The following is a 24,258-nucleotide window of genomic DNA, read 5'->3' on the forward strand; positions in this document are numbered from 1 at the left end:
GTTTAGTGTAGGAGGGAGGTCATTTATATAGATTAGGAAAAGCCAAGGCCTTAAAATTTATACCTGGGGAACTCCATACTTTATAGTTCCTCAGTTTGACTAGGTACTTTGGATTAAATTTGATGAGTTTATTTCAGTATTTTGTTTTCTGTCTCTTAGGTACAATCTGAATCAACTTGCTGTTGTTCCTTGAATGCCAAAAAAAAGTAATTTAGTTAATAAAAAATCATGATTTACACAGCCAATAGCTTTTTGCCAAATCACAGAATATTCCATCAGCATTCATTTTTTGATAAATAGATTTTAATACACTCTCCATTAACTTAAAGGCTGCATTCTTTTCGTGAAGCCAAATTGTTCTGGTACTATTATATAATTAGTCTGCAAATAATGGCTTAGCCTATTGTTCGTAACTTTCTCAAGTACCTTAGAGAAAGTAGTTAATAGTGAAGTTGGCCTATAGTTTGACATACTAGTTGTCCACTTGTTTGTACAGTGGTCCTACTGCTGAAATCCTAAGATGATCAAGAAAATCTATGGTAGGGCACACTGCCTGATTCTATTTTATATGTTATCTGTTAATACATTTAAATATACTACTTTCAGTCTTGTGAATAGTAATATTTGCAAACACTATCAAATAAATCTTGTTTCATTCAAACCTGTACATCTGATCCCTTTAGGTAAGGAACAACCATGGATGATGAATATTAAGATTCATTTTATTAAAGAATCAGGCTGTGGATACCAGGGTTAATTAGGTAATATTAAAGACACTGATGTTTCTTATTCTGTTATTTAATTCCATTCACAAAATATTTTTATTTTTATTGTACACGTTAGGATTTGTGCTGGTGCCAGTTTGCACATGTAAAGCAAGTTCTAACTCGTCAAACTCAAATTACATAATAACACAGTTAGGTCTCACAAATCTAGAAACATTTAGTAATTTTTATTTCAGATTTGCTCTATGTTGTTAAGTATTGCTGTTTGAGATAAAATTTTGTATTGACAAAACAGTAAATTATCTCATCTAAACTGTAAATATGATGTATATGAATAGGAAGATTGTTTGTGTATTCGTTCATACTGGGCTGAATAACTGTTGCTTTATATAGAAAAGAAGATGATCACATAACATACTTGATGTAAGAAGGTAAGTTGCATTTTATCAGTCTTTATAAAATGTTTCATTCATAGATCTATCAACTCATTGTGGTTAACACTGTACAGAATTCAGAAATTGAAATTTCAAAGATGAAAGTGCAGAATAGCAGAAGTTTGATATAATTTATATATTGCTACTTTTTAAATGTCTGGGATGTGTTGACAGGCAATAGGAAACTCCTCCAGGTGCTGTGAATGCTGTTGTCATGACCACCTGCTCAATTAGCTCCGTCAAATTCTTCCTCTAATATACGGCATTGAAAATCATCATTTGTTTGTGTCAATGCCATACCACAGAGTGAGCCTCTTAGGCATCCTGTGTCACAAGTAGAGCCNTGAAGCTCCTAATTCTACATCAGCACCCTCTTCTCAAGCACTAATATCTATGTTGTTCCCTGTAATCTGTGTTTTTTTTTAACTGTGGAACATGGCCCCCTCAAAAGACCATAGCCTACTGTGAGTGACGGGAATCAAATTCTCAGGAATTTAAAATGTAGTTGTATCCATGCACGGTTTTGGTATGTCAGTAAGATTTAGTTTAGGTTCTATCAGAATATGTAGCTACAGATGATGAAGCATTTCTTGGTTATATTTTATTAAATGGGAATATTTTATACAGTATAGGTGTAGAGAAACTGTAAGGCTGTAAGTGCTAGCCAATCAGTGCACACCACATTGAGCTATCTAGTCATTTGGAGCTACTCTTTCTTCGCAATAACATCTGGGGCACACATGGTAATAGCAATCCTCCTAGCAGCAACTCCGCCAACTGACTTAGAAAGCGGTCACCTCTACACTTGGGAAGCATTCTGCCAGCACTAGCCACTCTACAGCTGGCTCGCAGTCACCCAGTTATCAAACACAGAAGGATCACCGTCACTCATGCAAGTCAGCCTGATGTGGCTGGAGCCTCACCAGCATTCATCAGGTATTTACATGGTTGTCTCTCCATATATCGGAAGCAACATCCCATCTTTCACATGGAAAATAGTATTAATATAATATGGATATATATATATATATATATATATTAGTATATTAGTATTTGTTTTTCATATAATATTAATCACATTATAGGATGCATGAATGTACACATGAAAGCATATCCATTGATAGAAGTTGTGAGCGTGGGTCAGTTAAGAATTTCTTGCTTTAATGTAATGTTTAATATCTGATTACACTCATTTTATTTTCTGTCTCTGCTTTTGTTTCTTGAACTAAATTATTGAGACAATAAGTCTAGCTATTACATCATTTGTTTAAAATTTCTCACCTTAGGGCCAAACATAAAGCCAGCCAGCAAGTACTTCTGTTTCATATTTAGGAGATCCTAGGTTCAAATCTCAGCCTGAAAACCAGCTGTTCTGACTGGGATTATTCAGTTTTTTTCAGCCACTCCAGATAAATGTCAGGATGGTACCTCATATTAAGCTATGACTCTCCTTTGAAATCCTTTCCAATTCATTCCTTATAATTATATTATTTGATGCTGTATAGTCAGAGCTACCAGCAGCATCATTAAGTGAACTGTAAATGCATAACTAAAGATCCAAAAGAAGTCACTGAAATGTGCCTATAATTATGCAGTGGGGTGTACTCTGGCAATAACAACTTACAACTGAACAACTAATCAGTTACCTTGCATATTCTTCTAGAAGAGGCCGGTTTTTGGCAAGTGTATGGGTCAAGTTCCCCATTTCTATAGCACTCATTGACTGAACTCCAAATACGTCTTTAAATGAGTAGGCTTGATACCAGCTTGGATCCTCACTGGGATTTTTGTTAGCATCTGTCAAAATGTACATCCAAGATTCACTGTTTAGGACAGTCTGCAAAAAATTTCCAGTTAATGTTAATGCTAATATTTATTCAGTACTTTAGGGAAAGCAAAGATGTTGCCATCTACTAAGTACTACTTAGGTGTAAATAAAGAGTAGAAAGAGTATTGTGTACTGTATTGAATAATATATACATAAATGATAATTATCAGGGTGTCCCAGGAGCAAAGGTCAATATATGGGGAGGTCATAATATTGGTCATTCTAAGAAAAAAAGGTCTACTTTTACAAGTATCCTATTATGAACGGTTTCTGGGATTGAGCTATTTCACTGTACAGTTCCAAAATTGTTGATGAGAGATATTATGTACTGTTTCTAATACCAATATTTATTGTTGAAGTGACAAAGTTTGTAGAGTTTACCTAATATAATACATTTTAAAAAATTCCACCGTCAACGTCAGTGCACTTTGCAAATCATGTGAGGATGTGTTGCTCGTCTGTACAGTGTATAGTGAAACAGCTTTATCTGGGAAACCATTCAGAGTAGGACATGTATATATACAAGTTTTTGGTTACAATGACCAATACTGTGACCTCCCAGAATGTTGACATTTCTTCCTGGGATACATATAGAATAATAGAGACATAACTAAAGAATGAAGAGGAATATTTTATGGCAGTATTTGGAAGCTGAAGTTACATTTAATGCAGTACAATCAGGCCACATCTATGTTAATCTTCTTGAAGATAGAATTTTTTTTTGCTAGAATACTTATTTATATACAAAGTACACAATTTAAAATGCAGTCTGCAAAATTGTAAGTTTATTTAGTATTTTGACAATGTAATTACTGTGGTATTCTTGGTCATAACAACATATGGCCTGGTAAGAGTGTGCCAGTGTTTCAAGGAACATACTGCTTTCTCTAATGGGGACATTGTGTTTCTTCAGAATGTTATACTCTCCAGAACACATGGTGTCTTAACACAGGATACAACAATATGAATCTTCTTTGCCATGAAACTTAAATATGATGGTGGTTCAGTTTTGTCACTTTCTTAAAGTAATCCATCATATGAAGAAACTGTACATGACATGAAGCATTTTCCTTGTTTCATTCATTAGTATTATATAGAAAAGGGTTTGCTTTGTTTTACATTATGTGAGAAGAATGAAAAGTTTTATTTGTCTTCCAGTAACACACCACTGAAAATTGTGTGATAGTGCTGAAAAACTTACTTTAGTTTTAAGTTATAGAAAGGATCTTCAAAGTTTGGTCAAAATCTTTGACACAGTATTTGTGATTGAGAGCATGTAGTGTTGCTAACAAAAACATCCTTAAGTCACTCCCAGAAATAGAAAAAAGGAGAAAGGATTTAGGATATTAAAGCGTTAATTCACAAACAAGGTTGTAAAAGCATACAGTTTACATATCAGGAGAATTCAACAGAAGGAATTATAATTGAAATAATTAAGATGAAGAACTGTTCCTATATAATAAACAAATAATAAATACATGTCCAGCTATTCACAGTACAGAAAAGTAGAAGGTGAATTTCTGCTAGATCACATGACATATGTCCTGGAAGACAGTACTCTTTATAGTCACTGCTGTGAGAATCTTAAAATCGGTATGTTCACTCTTGGTTTGCATTTATATCATATGACTAAGAAGTAAATATGTTATGCCTGTAATAGAGTAATATTCAATACAGTTTGTCCCTTTTCTGCTCACAGTTATTTAACACTGAAAGAAAATCAAATGTATGTACATTTTTTTATTTGTGCTTCATAGCTGTATTATAATATTAAAACAACAAAACATCTGTTATCTCTATATTCTAACTCAAGAAAAATCTTTTTTAACTGTGATTGTGTTCAGGTGGTCATGGTTGCTTGCTGAATAGGCAAGTTGAGAAGTGTGCTCATAGTTATCCTTTCGTTCACATATCTGAAGACCTATGAAAAAATGGTATTTGGCATAATATTTGTTTTTCATTTTTGTACAGTCTTTGCCTGAAACACTTCTCTCCCTGATGCTTATGTAGTCTAACATATTCAAGTTTCTGACACTGTATATGTTATAAATGATAACAAAACATGCTCTCATTAGTTCTGTAACATATAACTTTAGTAAATAAATATATAAATATTGAAGGCAATGCAATCAGTCCAACAATAAAAGAAAACCTAAAGGGAGCTATATAGCGTTTGTCACTATTAAAGCTCATGGTTTCTGTAAAAATGAAAAGAGATCTACCAACACTGTTAAGAAAGAGCAGTAGCAGACATGAGAAATTATGTATCAAATCTAATCAGTGGGTATTTGTTGACATTTAATTTTTAAGTATTGTTTTCATAAAGAGTTAAAATTAATGGGAATAACGTGGACTGAGGATGTTAGAAAACGCTGCTGAGGAGAATGTCTGGACCAAAGAGGGATGAAATGATGGGAGACTGGAGAAAATTGCATGAGGAGGAGCTTGTACCCTTCATCAAATATACAAGGTGGTTCAAATATGACCGGGACTGATTTAAAAAAAAAAAAAAAGCATAATTGCCAAACACTTACTTGCACATGTCAGTCTTCAACGTACTCCCCTCTGGAGTCAACACATTTTTTCCAACTTTCTGGAAGCATCCTGATGCCCCCCCCCCCAAAAGACTTGTGATTGGCGGCGTATCCACTCCCGAACAGTCTGGATGACGGCGTCGTCCACAAACCACATGACTTGCAAGTCTGATTTGAGCCTTCCGAACAGGTAAAAATCACTTGGGGCAAAATCGGGACTGTATGGCGGATGTGTCAGAAGGTTCCATTTCAATTTCCGAAGGGTTTCCATTGTTGTTTTGGCCATATAGGGGCGTGCATTGTCTTGAAGGAAGCTACCCGCTTTCCATCTGTCTTCCGCTCGGATCGGATCTTTTCCTTCACGTCTGTTGCCAGAAGGTCTGAGTAATAAGTTGCATTGACTGTTCTGGCATCTGTCAGAAAGTCTACATGGATAATCCCCTGCCAGTCCCAGAAGAACGTTGCCATCACTTTTCCTGCTGAGCGGCTCCTCCGCGCTCTCTTGGGTTTGGGAGAACTGGTATGCCGCCACTCGCGTGATGACTGCTGGGACTCAGGAATGAAGTAGTGCACCCACGGTTCATTGGTGGTCACTATAGACTTCATCTTCAAACTGCTGTAGGAGACAACTGGCAGCATGCATATGCACCATTTTGTTCACATTCGTCAAAGTGCATGGTACCCACCGTGCATTCACCTTGCGATAGTGCAGGTGGTATTTCACGATGTCCTCTACACTACCAACACTGATGGACAGCATTGCTCAAAGTTCCTTCATAGTGATGCACCTATTCTCACGAATAAGTGCGTCTGCACGATCAATGTTTGGCTTGGTGACGGATGTTCATGGTCGACGATCATGCAGTTCATTCTCCACGCGCTCTCTGCCCTCTCTGAAGCACTTACACCACTCAACACACCGGTCCATGAGAGACACTCTTCCCCATACTGTTGTTGGAGTGTGTGGTGAATTTCAGCGGACGGGACGTTTTCTCCAATGAGGAATTTGATCACAATGCGTTGTTCCACGCTCCATGGTACCTTCTGTATGATCATCCCTCTAGCAACTCCCAGACAGGACTGAACAGGTTCTAACCCTAAGAGGAGGGAGAGTGGAGGTTCTGGCTACAATCTCTCAAGGTCGCACAGCTGCTGCGCAGTGCGGCTTGTTTACAAAAAAATCAGTCCCGGTCATATTTCAACCACCTCGTAATTAGAGTGATGAAGTCATGGAAGATGAGATAGGTAGGGCATGTAGCACACATGGGAGATAAGAGTAGTGTATGCAGGGTTTTGGCATGAAAACCTGAATAAAAGAGACTACTAGGAAGACCCAAACATAAATGGCAAAATAATATTAAAATGGATCATAGAGAAATATGATGGGGTGATGGACTGGTTCCATCTGGCTTAGGATAATTATATAAACAATTTCAAGTTCATATCACTTATGACTCCTTCTGCTGAATGTGCTCATGAAGTGTGTGATTATGCTTTTACAGTCTTGTTGTATTTCAATTTTATTAATTTTTCACATTTTTTAAAATTATTATGGTCACCTCATCATTCTACTTTCTTTGTGAATGGTGGGTCATTGATGTGTGTGTGTGTGTGTGTGTGTGTGTGTGTGTGCCTGTTATATGTCAGTCATTAAAATGGTTAGCTACAGACAATGGGCTGGACAGAATTGGTTTAATTGCTGGGAGAAGCAGGTGTGTTGTGTTTTCTACCACATTCAGGCCAGATGTTAAGTCTACCCAGCCTCCTAGCAATGTGCTGGATGCACAAAATATTTACTATCATGCCCCTTTATTCCTCCATTCTATGGTGCTTAGGTACAGGAAAATTTGTTCTTTACCTTTGTGTCTGATATACTCACATAATTGTTAGGATCCACAGTGTACACCTTGTAATTAGAGTTTGGGCCTGGGGTGACACTGGCACCATTGAATGCCACACCAGTAGCATGACCTGGTCTATCGAAGGAATAATAGACATTAAATTGATCACTGTGAGTGTGTCCTTTGAAGATAGCTGTTATTGTGTTCTCAAACCTGAAAATAAATGGGCATGTTTTAGAAAATGTTTCAGTATCGACAGTCTTTGATGCAATAATTAGAACTAACAAGTTTCAGATTTCTGGGTTGTGATGTTCTTAGTCTAGTACAAGACTGCATTTTTAATATTTGCTGCTGTAAGAACTTCAGATATCATATAAATATAATGAAATTCTCTCCTCTTTCCAACCTGTGGGAACATTCCACATGCGAACAGGCGCTTTCGCCGGTCTAACAGACAGCACTCTACTCCTAGTCAACATCACATTGCTGCCAGCACTCGTATTTATACAGCACTCACTGTCCAGCCCACATTTACATCATCGCATGCGCTGGCCAGTCAGCAACTGCAACATAGCTCTGCCCAACAAGCATAGTATAAAAGGCGGAGCCCAAAACTAGCAATCGTCAGTGATCACATTCAGTCATCAGAGTCATCAGCACTTCCCGCGCCAAAGACAGCTGCCGCAACTCTCCAGCAACCGCGCTCTGCTACCAGACAGCTAATGTAGCTGCTGCAGCTCTCCAGCAACCAAGCCGAGACCACAACTCAGTCATCAGCTGCACCATAGGCAGCTGTTCCTACTGGCACACGCAGCACCAAATCACCAGCCAGACAAACCAGCTGATCAGCCATAAAGACTTGGTCTACTACAAAGGAGCAAACTCTGCCAGCGCACTCATGGTAGAACAAACTGCCCTTTTCAGGGCCAGCCAACTTTTCAACATCGACATTTTACATAACTTCATAGCTATTCTGTACATTCAATTTATACAATTTAATATGTAAAATTGTTACATTTTTATGTGGTTGTATTTTAGAACATCATCAATCCCACAGCCCAAGTATCCAAGTTCTACTGCTGTTCTACTCTTGACACTGTAAAACCTGTCAAAGAAAACGCCTTTTCACAAAATTTTATACTTCCATAAGAAGAGAAAATTATATGTTGGAAGACCCTAGAATGGAATGTATGCCCATATAAGAAAATTAAAAATCAACTGTCTAATATTTGTTAACAGTTATTTAAGAGTTGGCCTTCTGCCACAAATACTTTTGGAATCTCAGGGTAGACAGCTTGAAATGACACATATACGAGGGGGGACCCAAAAATAACAGGAAACGACCTGTTGCGCGCGCATGCTTTGTAGTTACGAGTTGTGCTGCTAGATGGTGTTAGCTGGGGGTCTCCTGCGACTGTTAGTGAGCTGGCGTCAGTCTGAGTTAAGTGGTTTGTCTGTGGTGCTCTGTTGTGTGCGTTCTATGTAATCCTGTGCTTTCTCAAACCATGTATTTTTTTGCATCCTGCTCATGCTTATTCTTGCTTGGCTTATTCTTCAATGCTGAAGATGGAGGTGACATGTTCCTCAGAAACGTGTGTTGAGTTTCCATGAAGTATGTGACGTTATATCCACAGAAGAAATAATTCTTCAATTTCGTGTATAAGACATATTTTTTTTTTTTACTTTTTCAACTTCCACCTACCCTCATCAACTTTATCAGTATATCAAAAAGGAGTCTACTTTACTGGCATAAAAGTGTTCAACAGTCTGCCACAAAGTATTAAAAACTTGGGCAATGATACTAAAAAGTTTAAATCAGAGTTAAAGAATTATCTACATGCTCATTCCTTCTACTCTTTAGATGAATACTTCAATGTAAATAGAGAATGATGTAAAATTAAGTTATATTAATTTTTAAGCTAAAATTGCCTGTACTTATGTATGTAACATTTTGACTTGTTCTGTATCCAAAGGTACTAACCTGCTTAGGATTTATAGAATGTAAATAAATTCAATTCAATTCAATAGAAATTATATGAACATTTTTCCAAGATAAATCAATGCTAAATGTGAGTGAGAAGACACTTTCATGCCAACTACAAGGAAGAAGAGTTTGCATAAAATTAGTGAAGATAATTGGATGAGATTGGTAAAGTTTGCCAAATGAAAAAATCTGGATGTCACAAGTATTACTTTTTCCACCTTGTGGTATAAATAAGCATGCCTGGGCCTGTTATGATGAGATGACAGAAATATTTTACTTGATAAGAAATGGCTTTATAAAGACTCATTGATGTTTGATTTTATACCTGAGCTGACTTTGATGTGAACCACTACTCAGTGACTGCAGAATTAAGAAAATGAACAGGTTTCAAAGTTGGAGACATCATTAAAAAGTGAGCAGTGCACAGCCTTAACAAGAAGGAATCCTCCTTTCATCGAATTGATAGAAAATTATATCTGATATTCTTCAAATATGGTTAGAAGAGCATTAGCTTCACAAATGAAATCATGAATTACATAATGTATAGTGCACGTTGTGTCTATAACTCGTACCAGTAGCTTCATGCTTGTTTACTAACCTGCTAACAATCCTGCGGAATTCTCTGGCCCAAGTCCTGAAACACTGATCTGAAGTTATGTGTCCAAGAATGTGAACCTTTTCTCCATTTTTCTCAGCTTGGAGCAGTGTATCAGCCAGCCACTGAAGCTGTCCGTCTTGGTCCTTTGGGTTATGTATCATCCACCTATCCAGTAAATCAGTTATTTATTGTGTATGAACTGTATACATTTAAACGTTATAAAGGTGGTTATTATATATTTATCTACAGCAATATTTCTCTCTATTTTCGGTTGTTGTGTTTTAAAGTACTCATTTTGTGATGACAGACTGCTGAGAGTGAGCAAGTTATTTTGATGTCAGGAAGATTGTCAAGGTAAAGATAAAGTTGTCCCTGTGCTTAACTAATTGAGCAAATGAGGGAGTGGATGTACCACATTTTCTTGACCTTTGCACTAGTTGGAGGCGACAGGTGTGCCCATTGGGTAGGACGCTGGGTGGGCCCCAAAACCGGCATGGAAGACATGGAGAGGAGAAAATCCTTGCCCCTACCAGGATTCATCTCCAACCTCTCAGTTGTTCAGCCTGTAGGCAGTCTCTATACTGACTGTGCTATTCTGGTTCCCTAGAAGTCTATCAAGAAGGTACTTAATTGAACCCCCCCCCCCCAGCGCCACTTTGTCCACCACAAATCCCACTTGTCTAGACCCCGGGATCGAACCTGGGCCGCTGCGGTGGGAAGCCAGCATCTAACCGCTTGAGCTATGGCGTGGCTCTTCCCATATAAGTGACATCACTAAAGTAAGTCACATGGCGACAACAGCAGCAGTGTATAAATGATCAATATTTTGTTTTAAAAACAGATCTGTACTGTAGCATTTTATTTCACACTCAAGTTTTCGATGTTTGAAAACCTCATGGCCATGATTTTCAAGATTATTGTCTCCTGGGATATGATGCCTTATTGTTTAGTACCAGCATTTCGAAGTAATCTGCTACCTTATGGAGGTGGAGGCAGCAGATTACTTTGAAATGCTTGTACAACATGACTTCATATCCAGAATACTGCAATCTTACACATATTTTTGTTGCAGTGTCATTTTTCAGGGACATAGACTCCATTAAGGTATTTATTTCCAGTGTTATTGTAAACAGACTGTCTTGTGCTTAGACAGTTGTCTTTCCAGAGGTGGAACCAGTCTTTTGCGACTGGGAAGATATTTTCATTTGGATCACGTATGTCAAGCATTTCAGTAGAATTTCTTCAGACTTTACCAGTTTTCAGGGTAGCAGACATTATTGTTGAGACCTATAATTCGAAAACCCGGTTTTGCCAGGGCAGTGTAGTAGCCTCCACGTAAAATAGTTTCATTGGTTTCCGGTGGCAGCCAGTGAGACCACAGGTTTATTGACAAATTATATAACCAATTTACTGAAACTGTCTCATCGGTAATGTAATGTGGTGCAAACCTGTAAGCAAATATTAAAAGTAATGTAGTGCGCCATGCAGAAGCAGTTCCATTTTGCATAAACAGCTTGTCAGACTAATTCAGTACTTCTGTTGCAGTGTTAATTATATGTTAATTAACCATGAAATCAATTTATTACTACAAAATAGTGTCTATAACAGAGTCAGAAGTCAAGAAGGTGCACAACTTACTTTTTTGGTCTTAATACATTTTTGAGCTTAGTGAACACTCTTTTAAAAATAAAATTTTTGTAAGATCTGAAGCTTTCATGGTGGCTGAGGTTAATAAAATCTTCTTGGGCTGTCACCCATGTCAATTGGTCTATTTCTGTCTCTATAATCAGGGTCTGATATAATCAGACCCTGAAGATGTGGGCAGGGATGGTCCCTGGAACATGTAATCTTTAACCAGTTATCATGACTGATAGCACAAGAAGATTTGGTGAAATTCATTTTATGTCAGTCATGGATAATTCTAACCCTTCTGAATTATAAAATGAAGAGAACTTCAGTGGAGTAAGTTTCCACAATCAGACACCAAGGTTCTTACTGGAATTGGCAAAGAAAATTTATTTGAACTATTCTCTCCAGCAGTATTTCATGTTTTAGTGTCCATGGCGATGAACTGTAGTCTCCCAAATGTGAGTGCAGAGTATCTGAAAGCTGAATGTCAATAAAAGAAATTGATCTAAATTAATAGAAAATTGTAACATTCTGAAGAATATATTATTTTATATAGTTTCTGTTATACTATGTAGCTAACTAACTAGCCAATGTAGCTGAGCCCTTCTCGAGAAACTGTCAGTTGTGCAGCTACTCAAGAACTTCTGAACATTTTATGGAACCTGAAGGTTCATTACTGTGACCCCTTCATTGGCCCATATCCAGAGCTAGATCAATCCAGTCCACACCACCCCATCCTGTCTCTCTTCAGATAAATTTTTATAATTATCCACCCTTCTATGTCTTGGTCTTCTTAGTGGTCTCTTTCCTTCTGGCCTTGTCACCAATATCCTATATGCAATTCTATTCTCTCCCATTTGTGCTATATGCCCTGCCCATCTCACCCTGCTTCAGTTGATAATTCTAATTATACATGCCAAAGAGTACAAGTTACAAATCTCCTCATCATGAAGTTTTCTCCAACCTCCCATCACTTCATCTCTCTTTGGTCCAAGTACTGTCCTCAGCACCCAGTTCTTAAACATCTATGTTCCTCCCTTATTGTCTGAGACTAAGCTTCACATACCATGCCATAGTTAAATTACATTAATATGTAGCTCAGACATTGGAAAATAAGAAATAATTATGGACTGTTGACAAGACCGCTTCGAAAATGACCATGGTAATAATCAGAGCATGAAAAAATGATTTCAAAGTGGATTTTAATAAATTGGATGTGAGGAAATGGATTTCAAAATGTAGGTGGGAATGTAATATTAAAAGGTATCCTAGAGAAGTAGGTTGTAAGAATGTTTGTGGGATTTGAGTAGTTTAGAATTTGATTCAATTATAGTGCTATGGATATTGATGCTTTGTGTTTTATTAGTAACTTGTTTCCTTGTTTGTTTGTTATGCCAATTAAGACAGCTCCTTTAATTGATGACAAAGTATTTTTTGTAATTTTTGTTTTTATGTAAAGAAATTGAAGAATGTGACTTCAAGGAGTAAATATTAAACATAAACTAACATCTAAGTCACTAATTTAAAATATCAAAAAATTTACAGTAGCAGTAGAAGAAGCAAGAGACACTTACACATTTAATGGACTTGGTTCATGATTTCCAAAAACTGTATACACAGGTGTATTTGGAAACGTTGTTAGCAATCTTTCTGTAATATTTGTTAGAACACCAATGTTTGTTGGAATTTTTGTATCCCATACCACACGGTCCACAATATCTCCAGTTATGTAGATAAAATCAATGTTCTGTAAAAACAATATTGGTGAAATAAGGACCTGTTCACGTTGTTTGAAGTCATAACCTCTTAATCTATATTAATTTCATGATATGCAGATATTATCTAATATATCCCAGTTTTAGAGTGGATTCCTTGAGGTTATGTCCGACTTAATTGGTGACTCACCTGTACTGCTTCCAGCTCTAGAAGACATTGCTATTTTGCCTGTATTTATCATTTTACAAATTTAGACGTTTGTCTTCTATAAACTCTAGTGTAATTCCCATTGAAAATTCAATAGAAAGTCTTTTCATCTGTGATAAAAGTGACAGTAAACACCCTGTTATCTGGCATACATGTGGAATGTAGTATCCTCTTCACATGAATCTGTAATTCTGCCATATGCATCAGAAAAACTCTTACAGAAACCAAGTATAAAATTAAAACAACATGATCTGGCTTTAGTTCTTATCTGGAAGTCTTCCTTGCTGACACAGTGGATTGCAAGGTGAAAGAGTTTGTATATACCACGTATATACTGTAATGCTTTCACAAATTCAAGTAAACCCTGGTGTAAAGGTACCTGTGTAAGGGAGGATGGTGGGTACTGCTGCTAGTTGTGGCTGAGAAAACTATGACATGGTGGGTGAATATATGTACAGTGGAAATTTGCATTTGAATACATTTAGAAAAATTGTAAATTTTCTTTGAGATTTTTGATGAATAGATGCTGCCTGGATACCAGATAACTGGGAGTTTACTAAATGTTCTTAATGTTTACTGATTACATGCAGTATAATTGAAACATCAAATATAAACTACCATTATAAAGATCATACTGTAGTAATACATGCTGACATAAGTAACTGTGATGTTTTAGCATTGTGCAGGTGGGATATGCCAGGTAAACATATCTGTACTGGGTTTCATCATTATGGAATTCTTAGGTGCATTGTATCAACTACAAATTTAATTTAGTATGCAATGATAAACAATACTATTATTATAAAGATAATTTGGGAGGAGTGTGAAGTAAAGTGGCCATGATGTGTTTCAGGGTTCCATTTTGGTATTTTCTTGGATGGACCAGGACAAGTCACAAAGAAAACCCAGGATATCCCCTAATTTGGTTGTGGCTTCTCATCACATGCACAAGTTTAATCTGTCAGGGAAGATCGTTTGTTTTGTATCTTCATCTCTCATCCCATTTATTCCTTTCTTATATCACTTTTGTGCCTTTATCACTATCCCTCCTTTCCCAGCCCTTAAATTTGACAATTCTGTCATCATTCCTCTCTTCCTTCCTTTTTTCTGTCCCCCTTATGCTAAATCAGTTTAGGTAGATACCACTCAAAACATACAGTTGCAGGAGAATAACAGAAAAATATATCAGCCATGCTCCATACTACATTCCTCCAACATTCTTCCTGAGGTCATGTCATCTTTGAATGCAAGGAAAAAACGTGCATATGCATGTATGCCTCCAACATCATGTTAGCATGAAGCCCTCCCTCCCCCCACACACAGACATTCAAATTTATAGGTAAGTGCTATGTCTATGAAGATACCACATATATATATATATATATATATATATTATATATCTGTGCCTGCAAGCACGCGTTCGCGCACGCGCGCGCGTGTGTATGTAAAGGGTGGGCCATGAAACCCTTAATTGATCCTACATTTTGAATGAAATGCAGGACTTTATTTATGGGGGCATCATAAAAGTCACTTGGTTCCATGAAGAATTGACCCAGGTGGCAATATCTTAAGTAAGATTTGGCCTCACAGTCACACAGGATGTATGTGGCTGATTCGTTTTCTTGTAGGCACCTTTCACAGGTTGGGTAGTCTGTCAGTCCCAGTTTTGAAAGGTGTCCTTTTAGGTGGCAGTTTCCAGTAAGAAATCCTACCACCCATCTTAATTGATCTCTGTTTAATTTCAACAGGTCCTTTGTTCTTCTGGCAGAGGGTCCTGATATAAACCCCTTTGCCTGTTTGAATCCAGTTGTGGAATCCCAGTGTTTTTGTGATTTCTATCTGTTCAGTCCTTGGTCGCTTTCTTAGCAAATCCAATTGAGATGCCACAAGCTGGTTCAGGTGCTATGAATGGTTGTTCAGATCCTGCTCTTGCCAGCTGATCTGTGGTTTCATTTCCAGCAATACTCTCCTACTGAGATGCCGCAAGCTGGTTCAGGTCCTGAGAACGACTGTCCAGATCCTGTTTTTGCCAGCTGATCTTCTGTTTCATTCCCAGCAATACTCTCCTATTGAGATGCCACAAGCTGGTTCAGGTCCTATGAATGGTTGTTCAGATCCTGCTCTTGCCAGCTGATCTGTGGTTTCATTCCCAGTAATACTGTCCTACTGAAATCCGCAAGCATAGTGGTTAAGGCACTATGCTACAAGTCGGAAGGTCACGGGTTCAAATACTGATGAGGTCACTGGATTTTTTCAGTTGACCTAATCCTTCCGGCCGCACTATGGCCCTGGGGTTCACTCAGCCTCTAACAGAAATGAGTACCAGGAATTAAATAAATAATATTCCTGGGGAGTAAAGTGCGGCTGGCGCATAAGGCTGACAACCTTACCACCATCTTTGAGCCGATTGTCTAGATAATGTGGGACCCTTAATGTCTCACAACCCTATGGGCCTTCGTGGCCTGTTACAGGGATAGCTTTACTGTAACATTTTCATGATAACACTTGAATATACTTATGTTCAGTTATATTTCTTTGTTTACATCAGTGATGAATACATTTATATTATAGTCCTTGAACATTTGAGTTTCTGTGCCTGTTCAACTGTTGTAAGGTGGTGGGGTAGTACAAAATCAGGAAAGTAACAAAACACGAATAAAACCAAAAATATTTTTTTCTGTATCTCAAAAAGAAGAATCGGATCCTGAGGATATATCAGTGCTTGAAGATGTAGGGGGGAAAGGTTGAAACTCTAATTACAGTAAGTCACTGCTGCCAGAATTGGAATTAGGAATCATGTGGTCCCCTATGCACTTAGCCCATCTGAAATATATTATAATGTTGGGTATCAGAATACACTGCTCCTTCCCCTGTTACAAGTTTATAGAATTTTCATGTCTCTCAGAAAATAATATAATTTGCTCTTCATCAGTTTTGTTTCTGAGACATTTCTGTTAGGAAAATACGGACTGTGCTGTTGTTCTCTTCCAACTTGGAAATTGGTTGGAATAAGACACTATTTTCTGTATCACAGATGACAGATGCATACTAAGAGAATAATATATAACAGTGGACCATGAAGTGGCTCTCCATTTTCTAGCCATTTTCAATTTATAATTTCACAATATTAAATAGAGTATATTGGTGCATGTTATGCCGAAGAAAGCTTCTGCAGTATGGCGGACAAACTGTTTGTTTCAAACTGCATGAGGTGTATTCACAAAGTAACTTGCAGTAAGCTGTTAACAAAAAAAAAACAATGAAAAAATAATTTCTTGTAACAGAAATTCTTACACACTTAGCTACTTCACAACGCAGTCTTCACCAGACTTGAGACACTTGTCATATCAGGGAACGCGTTTCTTATGCCTATATCAAAGAAATCTGTCATCTGTGAGCACAGCCACGTTTTGATACCTTCCATCAATTCCTCATTACTGTTGAAAGGCTGTGATCCCAACCAGTTCTTCAGGTAAATAAACAGGATGTCGTCGCTTGGAGTGAAGATCAGGGATGTAATAAATGTGGTCAATCAGCTCGAACTTGAAATGCTCCAGCAGTGTTCAAGGGTGAGCAGTTGTACGCGGACATGCATTGTCATGGAGGAGCACTACACCATCTGTCAGCATTCCATGCCTTTTGTTCTGAATGAAGCTACACAGGTTTATTTTTTGGTTTACTGTTTCGCAATATACTTGTGTATATTGTGGTCCCTAGTTGCATGAATTCTGCCATCATCATTCCTTTCCTGTCACAGAAAACAGTTGTCATCAGCTTTCTGGCAGACAATGTTTGTTCAAAATTTTTCTGCTTGTTTTGTTGTGTGTGTGCATCCACTGCCTCATCTGCTCTTTGATTTCAACATTCACAAATGAAACCCAGGTTTGATCACCTGTTATTTGCATGATGTGACTGAGAAATTCATCTCCATTTTTGTCATATCGCTGTTATGAAGCTGAAACCATAGAAGGTCATTCTCTGTATTTTGTGCTCACTCATGAGCAATTTTGGAACCCATGTTGCACAAAACTTGTGATAGCTCAACCTAACTGTGATAATCTCATAGAGGACAGTGTGTGGAAACTGTGGAAGTTCTGAAATTATGAAGTACCATCTTTCACAAATTTTTTGTCAACAATTTGATCAAGATCATCACTCGGTACCGATGGCCAACCATATTGCTCTTCATCATGAACATTTGTTTGTCCATCTATCTTTGAATATTCTGCACCACTGTCTTACAGTTCCTTCATGCATTCATGCATTATATTTTGGCCATAAACTGCACATGATTCATGATGGATTTCAGCAGCACTCACATTTTAAGCATGAAGAAGGTGGATATCAGCATGAATTTTGGAGCTGGCAGGATTATCAATATCAGGACACATCATAACTTACTCTGTAGAGACAAGAGCAAATAGTGGGTGACCAGTTATGTGATGGTTTACATACAATACAATGAGTCATGTGACACTACCTCGCATGTGTGAGCCCTCCCCCGCTACTACATTAATTGCCTTAAACAGATGGAGATTACTTTCCTAATAGCCCTCACAAGTATTTTTACTAATGTGTTGTAATTTGTAAATTTGTTGTACTTGGGAACATGAAATTTGAACTTATACCACTACCTTTTTGTCACTTTATGTATGGGTCTTCATTTTTTGAAGACCTCCCTTCTTTCTTAACAATCCATTTCCAGATCGTCTTATATTAAAAAGGATTCTTTACCTCGTGAGTATTCTTAATTTGTTTCAGTGTATTTTCAAAATGATGCATTGGTATATCACAGCCACCATTACCCCAGTACCCAGCTGCTGCATCAGGGCTTGGTGGGGGACCTTGGTTGATTCTGCAGCATATTGGTAGTCCACATGCTGCATTTCCACCTGGTAAGTAATCTTCTTGTTGGTGGATGTCTGACAGTTGGATAATAGTCAGAGGACTGGCAGCCTGAAAATTTATCATTTAAAAATATCTTACCAATTGGCCACACCACAGCTAGGTGATTAAACACCGGAGCCATGGATTCAGCAATGGGTGACTTTGTCTAGCATTTGTGTTGACCAGAGTGACACTGGAGAATGTTTTATTTTCTAAGTTTTATTGGTGTTCTCATTTTGATAATTTTTCCACTATTACTCCATACATATTTGTCACTGCCTCTTGATGGTAAAGGCAAAGTTATCCCTGTAACAGGCCATAAAGGTCCATAGGGCTGTGAGACATCGAGGCTCAAAAATTTTCTCTAGACAATCGGCTCACAGATGGGGGTAAGGTTGTCAGCCTTATGTGCCATCTGCCCTTTATCACCCAGGAAGATTCCTGACACTCATTTGTGTTAGAGGCTGAGTTGACTTCAGGGCTATAATGTGGTTGGGAGGATTAGGTCAATTGAAAAATATCCACCTCAATGGGACTCTAACCTGCTACCTTCCAGCTTGTAGCATTGTGCCTCAACCAACTATGCTACCACGTGTCCCTACTGTCCCTACTCCCTACTGATACAGAGTTTTATTTTCTTTTAATTTGTTTTGAAATTTTTTAACCACATCTTCAGTTTTTAATTTGGCCACTTCCTCTCTTGCCTGACACATGGTTGGTCACAGAGTACAGAAATTGGGTTATTCTAAATTGAAAAACCATTTTCATGCTAATATTAGGCACACAGATTCAATTTGATTTGGCTCCATGGCTAAAACTAATTTTGTCCTAAAATGGCTTCATCATGAACTCTGTCTTTCAAAATAACAGAGAATGGGCTTTGAACTCATTACTATATGCACTACCAGTTTTAATATTAAGAAACTCTCCATGTTGTCCACAGGGTGTAGTTATGTGTTTTGTATGGTTCCCAGAATAAACAGCGGTTGTTTTACCAAAACAGCATTAACTAATTGGTCTTTATATTGGAGATACATTGTGATATTTGTGAGGTAGAATCAAAATTTTAAATATTACTGAGACAAATTTCAGGTTCAGAAATGGAAAGCAGTGAAATTCTTAAATTCTCTGTTACTATACATCTCATTCTATTCATTTCTCTTTTGTCAGTTTGGCCCTGGACATGAATATGTCACCTTTTATTTCACATTGATATAGTTATTCACATATGTTACTATTGAAGAACCTTTCACCATCACCTTTCAGTTTATAAATGTGTTATATATGTATAAGCTTATCCTTACATGTGCTTTCTTGTCTTCAATTCTGTTGTCTTCTGATTTAGATCCAGGATCAATATCAATAGACCATTCAAGACTTGGCTCATCTACAAAACATTGACTTCCTTGAAACACAATTCCACAGAGTCGAGCAGCAGGAAGATTTGCAGTGTGCTTATATATGTAAAGTATTGGATCCTGTAGAGCATGCAAAATTTTTACAGTTAGTAGTTGACATTTTTCATTGTGTCTAATGAATGATTGGGACTCTGTTACTATAGTCATACACAATGATTCGTTCTACTTTTTAATCCCATTGCTGTTGCTTTCCATTGTATTTGTTTTTTAACAATAAGCAAGCAATTTATTATATTCCATAATAAGGAACTTCACAGTAAACACAGTAAGAGTAAAAAGTATGTCAAAAATAAATATATAAATATATATATAAATGGTTTTTATTATACAGGTATAATGATATTTAATCACTTACCTTCGTACATAAAATAATTGTTAGACTATAAGAATCAATTTAAAAATACTTAAAAAAAATACCTTCTACTGAATTCCTTTTATTCACTGAAGGACTTTTTTAATAGTAAATACTAATCTTAATGTTATATTTTTATCCATATGTTTTATGCATCATAAGGTGCTCTATTTTTGCAAAAGATATATAATCACTTACTTTCTGGCATGAAGATGTGTTTTAAATTTAAGATGTTGCCATGTTTAAAGTAGGAAGATAAATCAGGTAGACTTATTGTTTCATCTGACCTATGTTTAATTTCCATAAAGCATGTGTATTTTTTACTAATTTCTTAATTGCTATGTTACATATTTATTGTACATTTCATTGTATAGGTTACCCGTTTGTGACTGGTTCTATATCCGTCAGGTGTAATCTGTGGCCTCGATTGGATCGATGGAATTTTACAATGAAGGAATGAATGAATGAATGATATTAACAAGAACTGTATGTGTGGACTGGTCCACCATGACAGTACACCAGCAAATCAGCTATTTTGGTACAAGTATATCTGACCAAAATTGTACCCCTATGCCTCCACAGACTCACTCCTCTGCAGATCTAACCCCTGCTGGTATTACCTTTTCCCAAGAATGAAATCCATCTTGAAAGTGTGCTTGTTACTCACAGAAGTGATATGGTTGGTAACAAGCGTTGTGGAAGTGGAAAGGAACTAGTTTTAAGACAGTGTGCAGTAAAACCTCTTGGAAAATATCACTTGGAAGACCAAGAAACAGAGGGGATGATAGCACTGAGTTGGATCTTAGGGAAGCAGGGTGTGAGGATTTAAGGTAGTTGGGACTGAGTTAGGATCATATCCAATTGCAGGCTTCCACATAAGCAGTACTGAAATGTAGGTTCTGGTACCAGAATGTTAGTCAGCCACAGATTGCTTAAAGTATGAAGAAAGCAGTCTTCTGGGATTTGGCACCGTGTATATGTGGTAGAAGGAAAAATATAAGAAATCCGCAAGCGAAGAGACTGTGAGAACCGGTAAAAGCAGACTGCTTGCGGATTTCTTATATTTTTTCTTCTACCCTGAAGATGGAGGCGATATGTTCCTCCAAAACGTCGGTTAACACCACATATATCAAACACCAAATCCCAGAAGACTGCTTTCTTCATAGTCACCGCCGTGAAAGCCTCAAATCTTGCTTAAAGTATGTTTACTTCAGCCCAGCCATGATTTAATGACCCCTTGCAGCAGTTCACATTGCTGTTCACCTCAAAACAGCATTAGTGGATAGTGATGTCAGCATTTTCTGTTTCAAAACACTACTGGCCCAGTACATTGCAATTTGTATATTTTATTTACAAGCACTATTCTGCTAGACATACACATATGTAATCTGCATGCTGCAGACTTCTAACTGCACTCTTTTACATTTGTAGTTCAAACGAACATCCAACAAGAGTGTTATATTCTTCTGCTTCAACTCAATTCTTTAGTTTTTTTTTTAGAAATTGTAGTAGTCCTATTTTGTTAAACAATTTTATGGTAAGAAACATGTATTACTAAATCCTTCAGAATTTAATCACAGATACTTCCAAGAGTTTTTCTCAGGAGGGGGACAGAAAATCTGCTTACAGACTAACATTTAAGCCATTAAAGACTGTTTTTACCAATCACTCCAAAGAATTCAGGATAGAAGAATACATTGTGTAAAAATACTTTCAAATTGTATTAATATGTGGCATATTTTTTCTTTTTTCAATTTTGAGTTTTTCCAAACATTTAGGCAGGAGAAGATGCCTGGCTTCGGTCCCCCCACCATTGCCCAATGACTTTAATCATATAGCAGCTGTTACTAAAATTATACTATTTATACATGAAAAAGTGTTACTCATTTTATGAATTAAATTCATTTACCAGGTGTAATCCAACAGATCCAAGACAAACTTCTTCCTTGTAATCTGTCAGGTCAAGGCACAGTGCAACTACGAGATTATAAACTTGATCTCTTGTATGAGTGTCTATGTATATTTTCATAATATCAACTGCTGCAAGGCATGCTAAACACGTGAGACTCTCACGTGTTACAGGTGACGTGCTCGATGATGTCAAACCAGAGATGGATGATAAAGGAATTTGTTTCATTATTATGGAAAGTTCTGGTGTCAGTCTCCCAGTTTCATCAAATTGTCTGAACCCATGTAAGATCTCATCTTTCATCTGTCTTTCTGTCCCTGGAAAATAAAATACACATAATAAACAAAAGTTATTGTTAGGTGGCAACTACTTGCTTCATTACAAGTTCATTTTTTGTTTTACATTGTGTAATTTAACACAGATACACCTAATTGATCTTGCATCTTCATCCTTAAACTGAGTAGAAGCCAAGTTCCTTTTGAATGGTTCTCTAATGCATATACTTAATTTCAAGTGTATATAAACATAAGCTAAACTACAACATAGAAAATAAATATTTTTGAAAGAGTGTAGGTGTGTTAAACAGTGCAATTACATTTCCCAGAATTTTACTGGACATTGTTATTAAATAGTTAGCAGTCCTGGATTTTGAAGATTTTATGTGTGCTGTACTGCAGTGCCCCCTCGTTGATGTCTCCACCTTATCGTGGTGAGGGGGTTCGAGTATGCCAAGGACCCTGAGAGCTATACCAGCGGCAGCGTAGCTACTGGCAGGGCCTCCCTTGCTGAACAGGTCAAAGGGTAGGCATCAGACGAAGAGAGACACCAAAAACTGATGCCGGAAGCAGCGTCATCAGCAGCGACTTGAAGCACAGAACAAATGATGCTCGAGATGGTTCAAGTTCGTATAGCAACAGGCGTGACCAGAGTGGTTTGAACGGCTGTTGTACTGCGATGTGGAAAGCAAATGGAAAAACTACCACATTATCACTTTTCCTGGATAGTCTCTTTCCAAAAACAGAAAATCGCATTAAGTGGAGGAACTGTTTTGGAAGAGACTGTGGACCTGTCGTCTGACAGATTACTGATGGATGGATGGTACTGCAGTGATGGCAAGAGTGATTTGAAGCACTAGTTCCTGTGTTTTAATTGCGTTACCAGGAGAGGAGTAGTGTGTGTGCGTGTGTGTGTGTGTGTGTGCGTGTGTGTAACAGTGAATTATAAAGCGTAGAAACAGCGATAGCGCTTCACTAATTTTAATTAAGGAGAGAGAGCGTATAAGCGAAGTGCTAAAAAATCCAATCATCCAAATTACAACCCGTTAATTGTGTCATGTGTACCAACCTACACATGACAATATTGAGACCAATTAAAAGGAATAAATATTTGATATTGCTTTCTATTGTTAGTTTGTAATGCGCCAATATCAGAGTGCATTCCTCCTCCTCCGCCACCTTTTTCTTCTTCTCTTTAAGGGTTCCTTGTCCATTTGTCATGACTTCCTACGTCATTATGAGACAGGCCTCACTTCCACATTAGTTTAATTATATTTTCATCCACATTCTTAGTGATCTGTCCCACTTCTGGCACCCTACTGGGCTGCATTCTAGTGTCTGTCATGTAACCGGTGATCTTCATTTCAACAAATATGTCCATTCAATAGCAGTCACTTTTCATCAGTTCAGTCATTTACTATTTTCTCTACACCAACCTCTTCTCTAATTACAACATTCATGACTTTATCCTGAAGTGTTTTCATTACACATCACCTCCAGAAGCTTACTCCTATTGTTAATAATTTTATGTGTATATATATTTTCCATATGTCTTTACAGACTCTGTAATGGATGAACAAATAATCTTGTAATTGTACTTATATTTCGATCCAACAGGACTAAATTTAGTTTGTCACTAGCCGATCATCCCTTCATTGTTCTACTGTGTAAATATTTGTGACTTGTGCCTGTCTTATGGAAAATAGATTCTTATTTTTTGGTCCTCAAATTTCTATATGTGGTGTTAACCGACGTTTCGGAGGAACGTATCGCCTCCATCTTCAGGGTAGAAGGAAAAATATAAGAAATCCGCAAGCGAAGAGACCATGAGAAACGGTACAAGCAGACTGGTGTTGAAAATATACACAGCTATGAGAGCAGTGAAGGAAGGGGGGAAAGGACAAGTCTACAAGTGAAATCA

General features: G+C 37.4%; 1 protein-coding gene and 1 long non-coding RNA gene across 2 annotated transcripts in view; one reads left to right on the forward strand and one right to left on the reverse strand.

Moving 5' to 3' along the window:
- The first annotated feature begins 1,507 nt into the window (after window positions 1-1,507).
- Window positions 1,508-19,816, forward strand: LOC117283084. Its single transcript, XR_004514102.1, has 3 exons — window positions 1,508-2,095; window positions 18,258-18,391; window positions 19,729-19,816. It is a non-coding gene; the product is annotated as an uncharacterized LOC117283084 (long non-coding RNA).
- The window catches only part of LOC111874390 (sphingomyelin phosphodiesterase), a 24,434-nt gene continuing 2,952 nt past the window's right edge, over window positions 2,777-24,258 (reverse strand). Inside the window, exons 2-9 of the mRNA XM_023869857.2 lie at window positions 22,063-22,379; window positions 19,688-19,861; window positions 18,231-18,452; window positions 13,148-13,320; window positions 11,198-11,392; window positions 9,945-10,109; window positions 7,401-7,575; window positions 2,777-2,996 (exon numbers count right to left, since the gene is read on the reverse strand). Of these exons, the coding sequence (XP_023725625.1) occupies window positions 2,802-2,996; window positions 7,401-7,575; window positions 9,945-10,109; window positions 11,198-11,392; window positions 13,148-13,320; window positions 18,231-18,452; window positions 19,688-19,861; window positions 22,063-22,379 (1,616 nt within the window). The 3' untranslated portion in view covers window positions 2,777-2,801. The remainder of the gene's footprint in view (window positions 2,997-7,400; window positions 7,576-9,944; window positions 10,110-11,197; window positions 11,393-13,147; window positions 13,321-18,230; window positions 18,453-19,687; window positions 19,862-22,062; window positions 22,380-24,258) is intronic.

The sequence above is a fragment of the Cryptotermes secundus genome, unplaced genomic scaffold (assembly GCF_002891405.2).
Source record: "Cryptotermes secundus unplaced genomic scaffold, Csec_1.0 scaffold197, whole genome shotgun sequence".
Classification (NCBI taxonomy): domain Eukaryota; kingdom Metazoa; phylum Arthropoda; class Insecta; order Blattodea; family Kalotermitidae; genus Cryptotermes; species Cryptotermes secundus.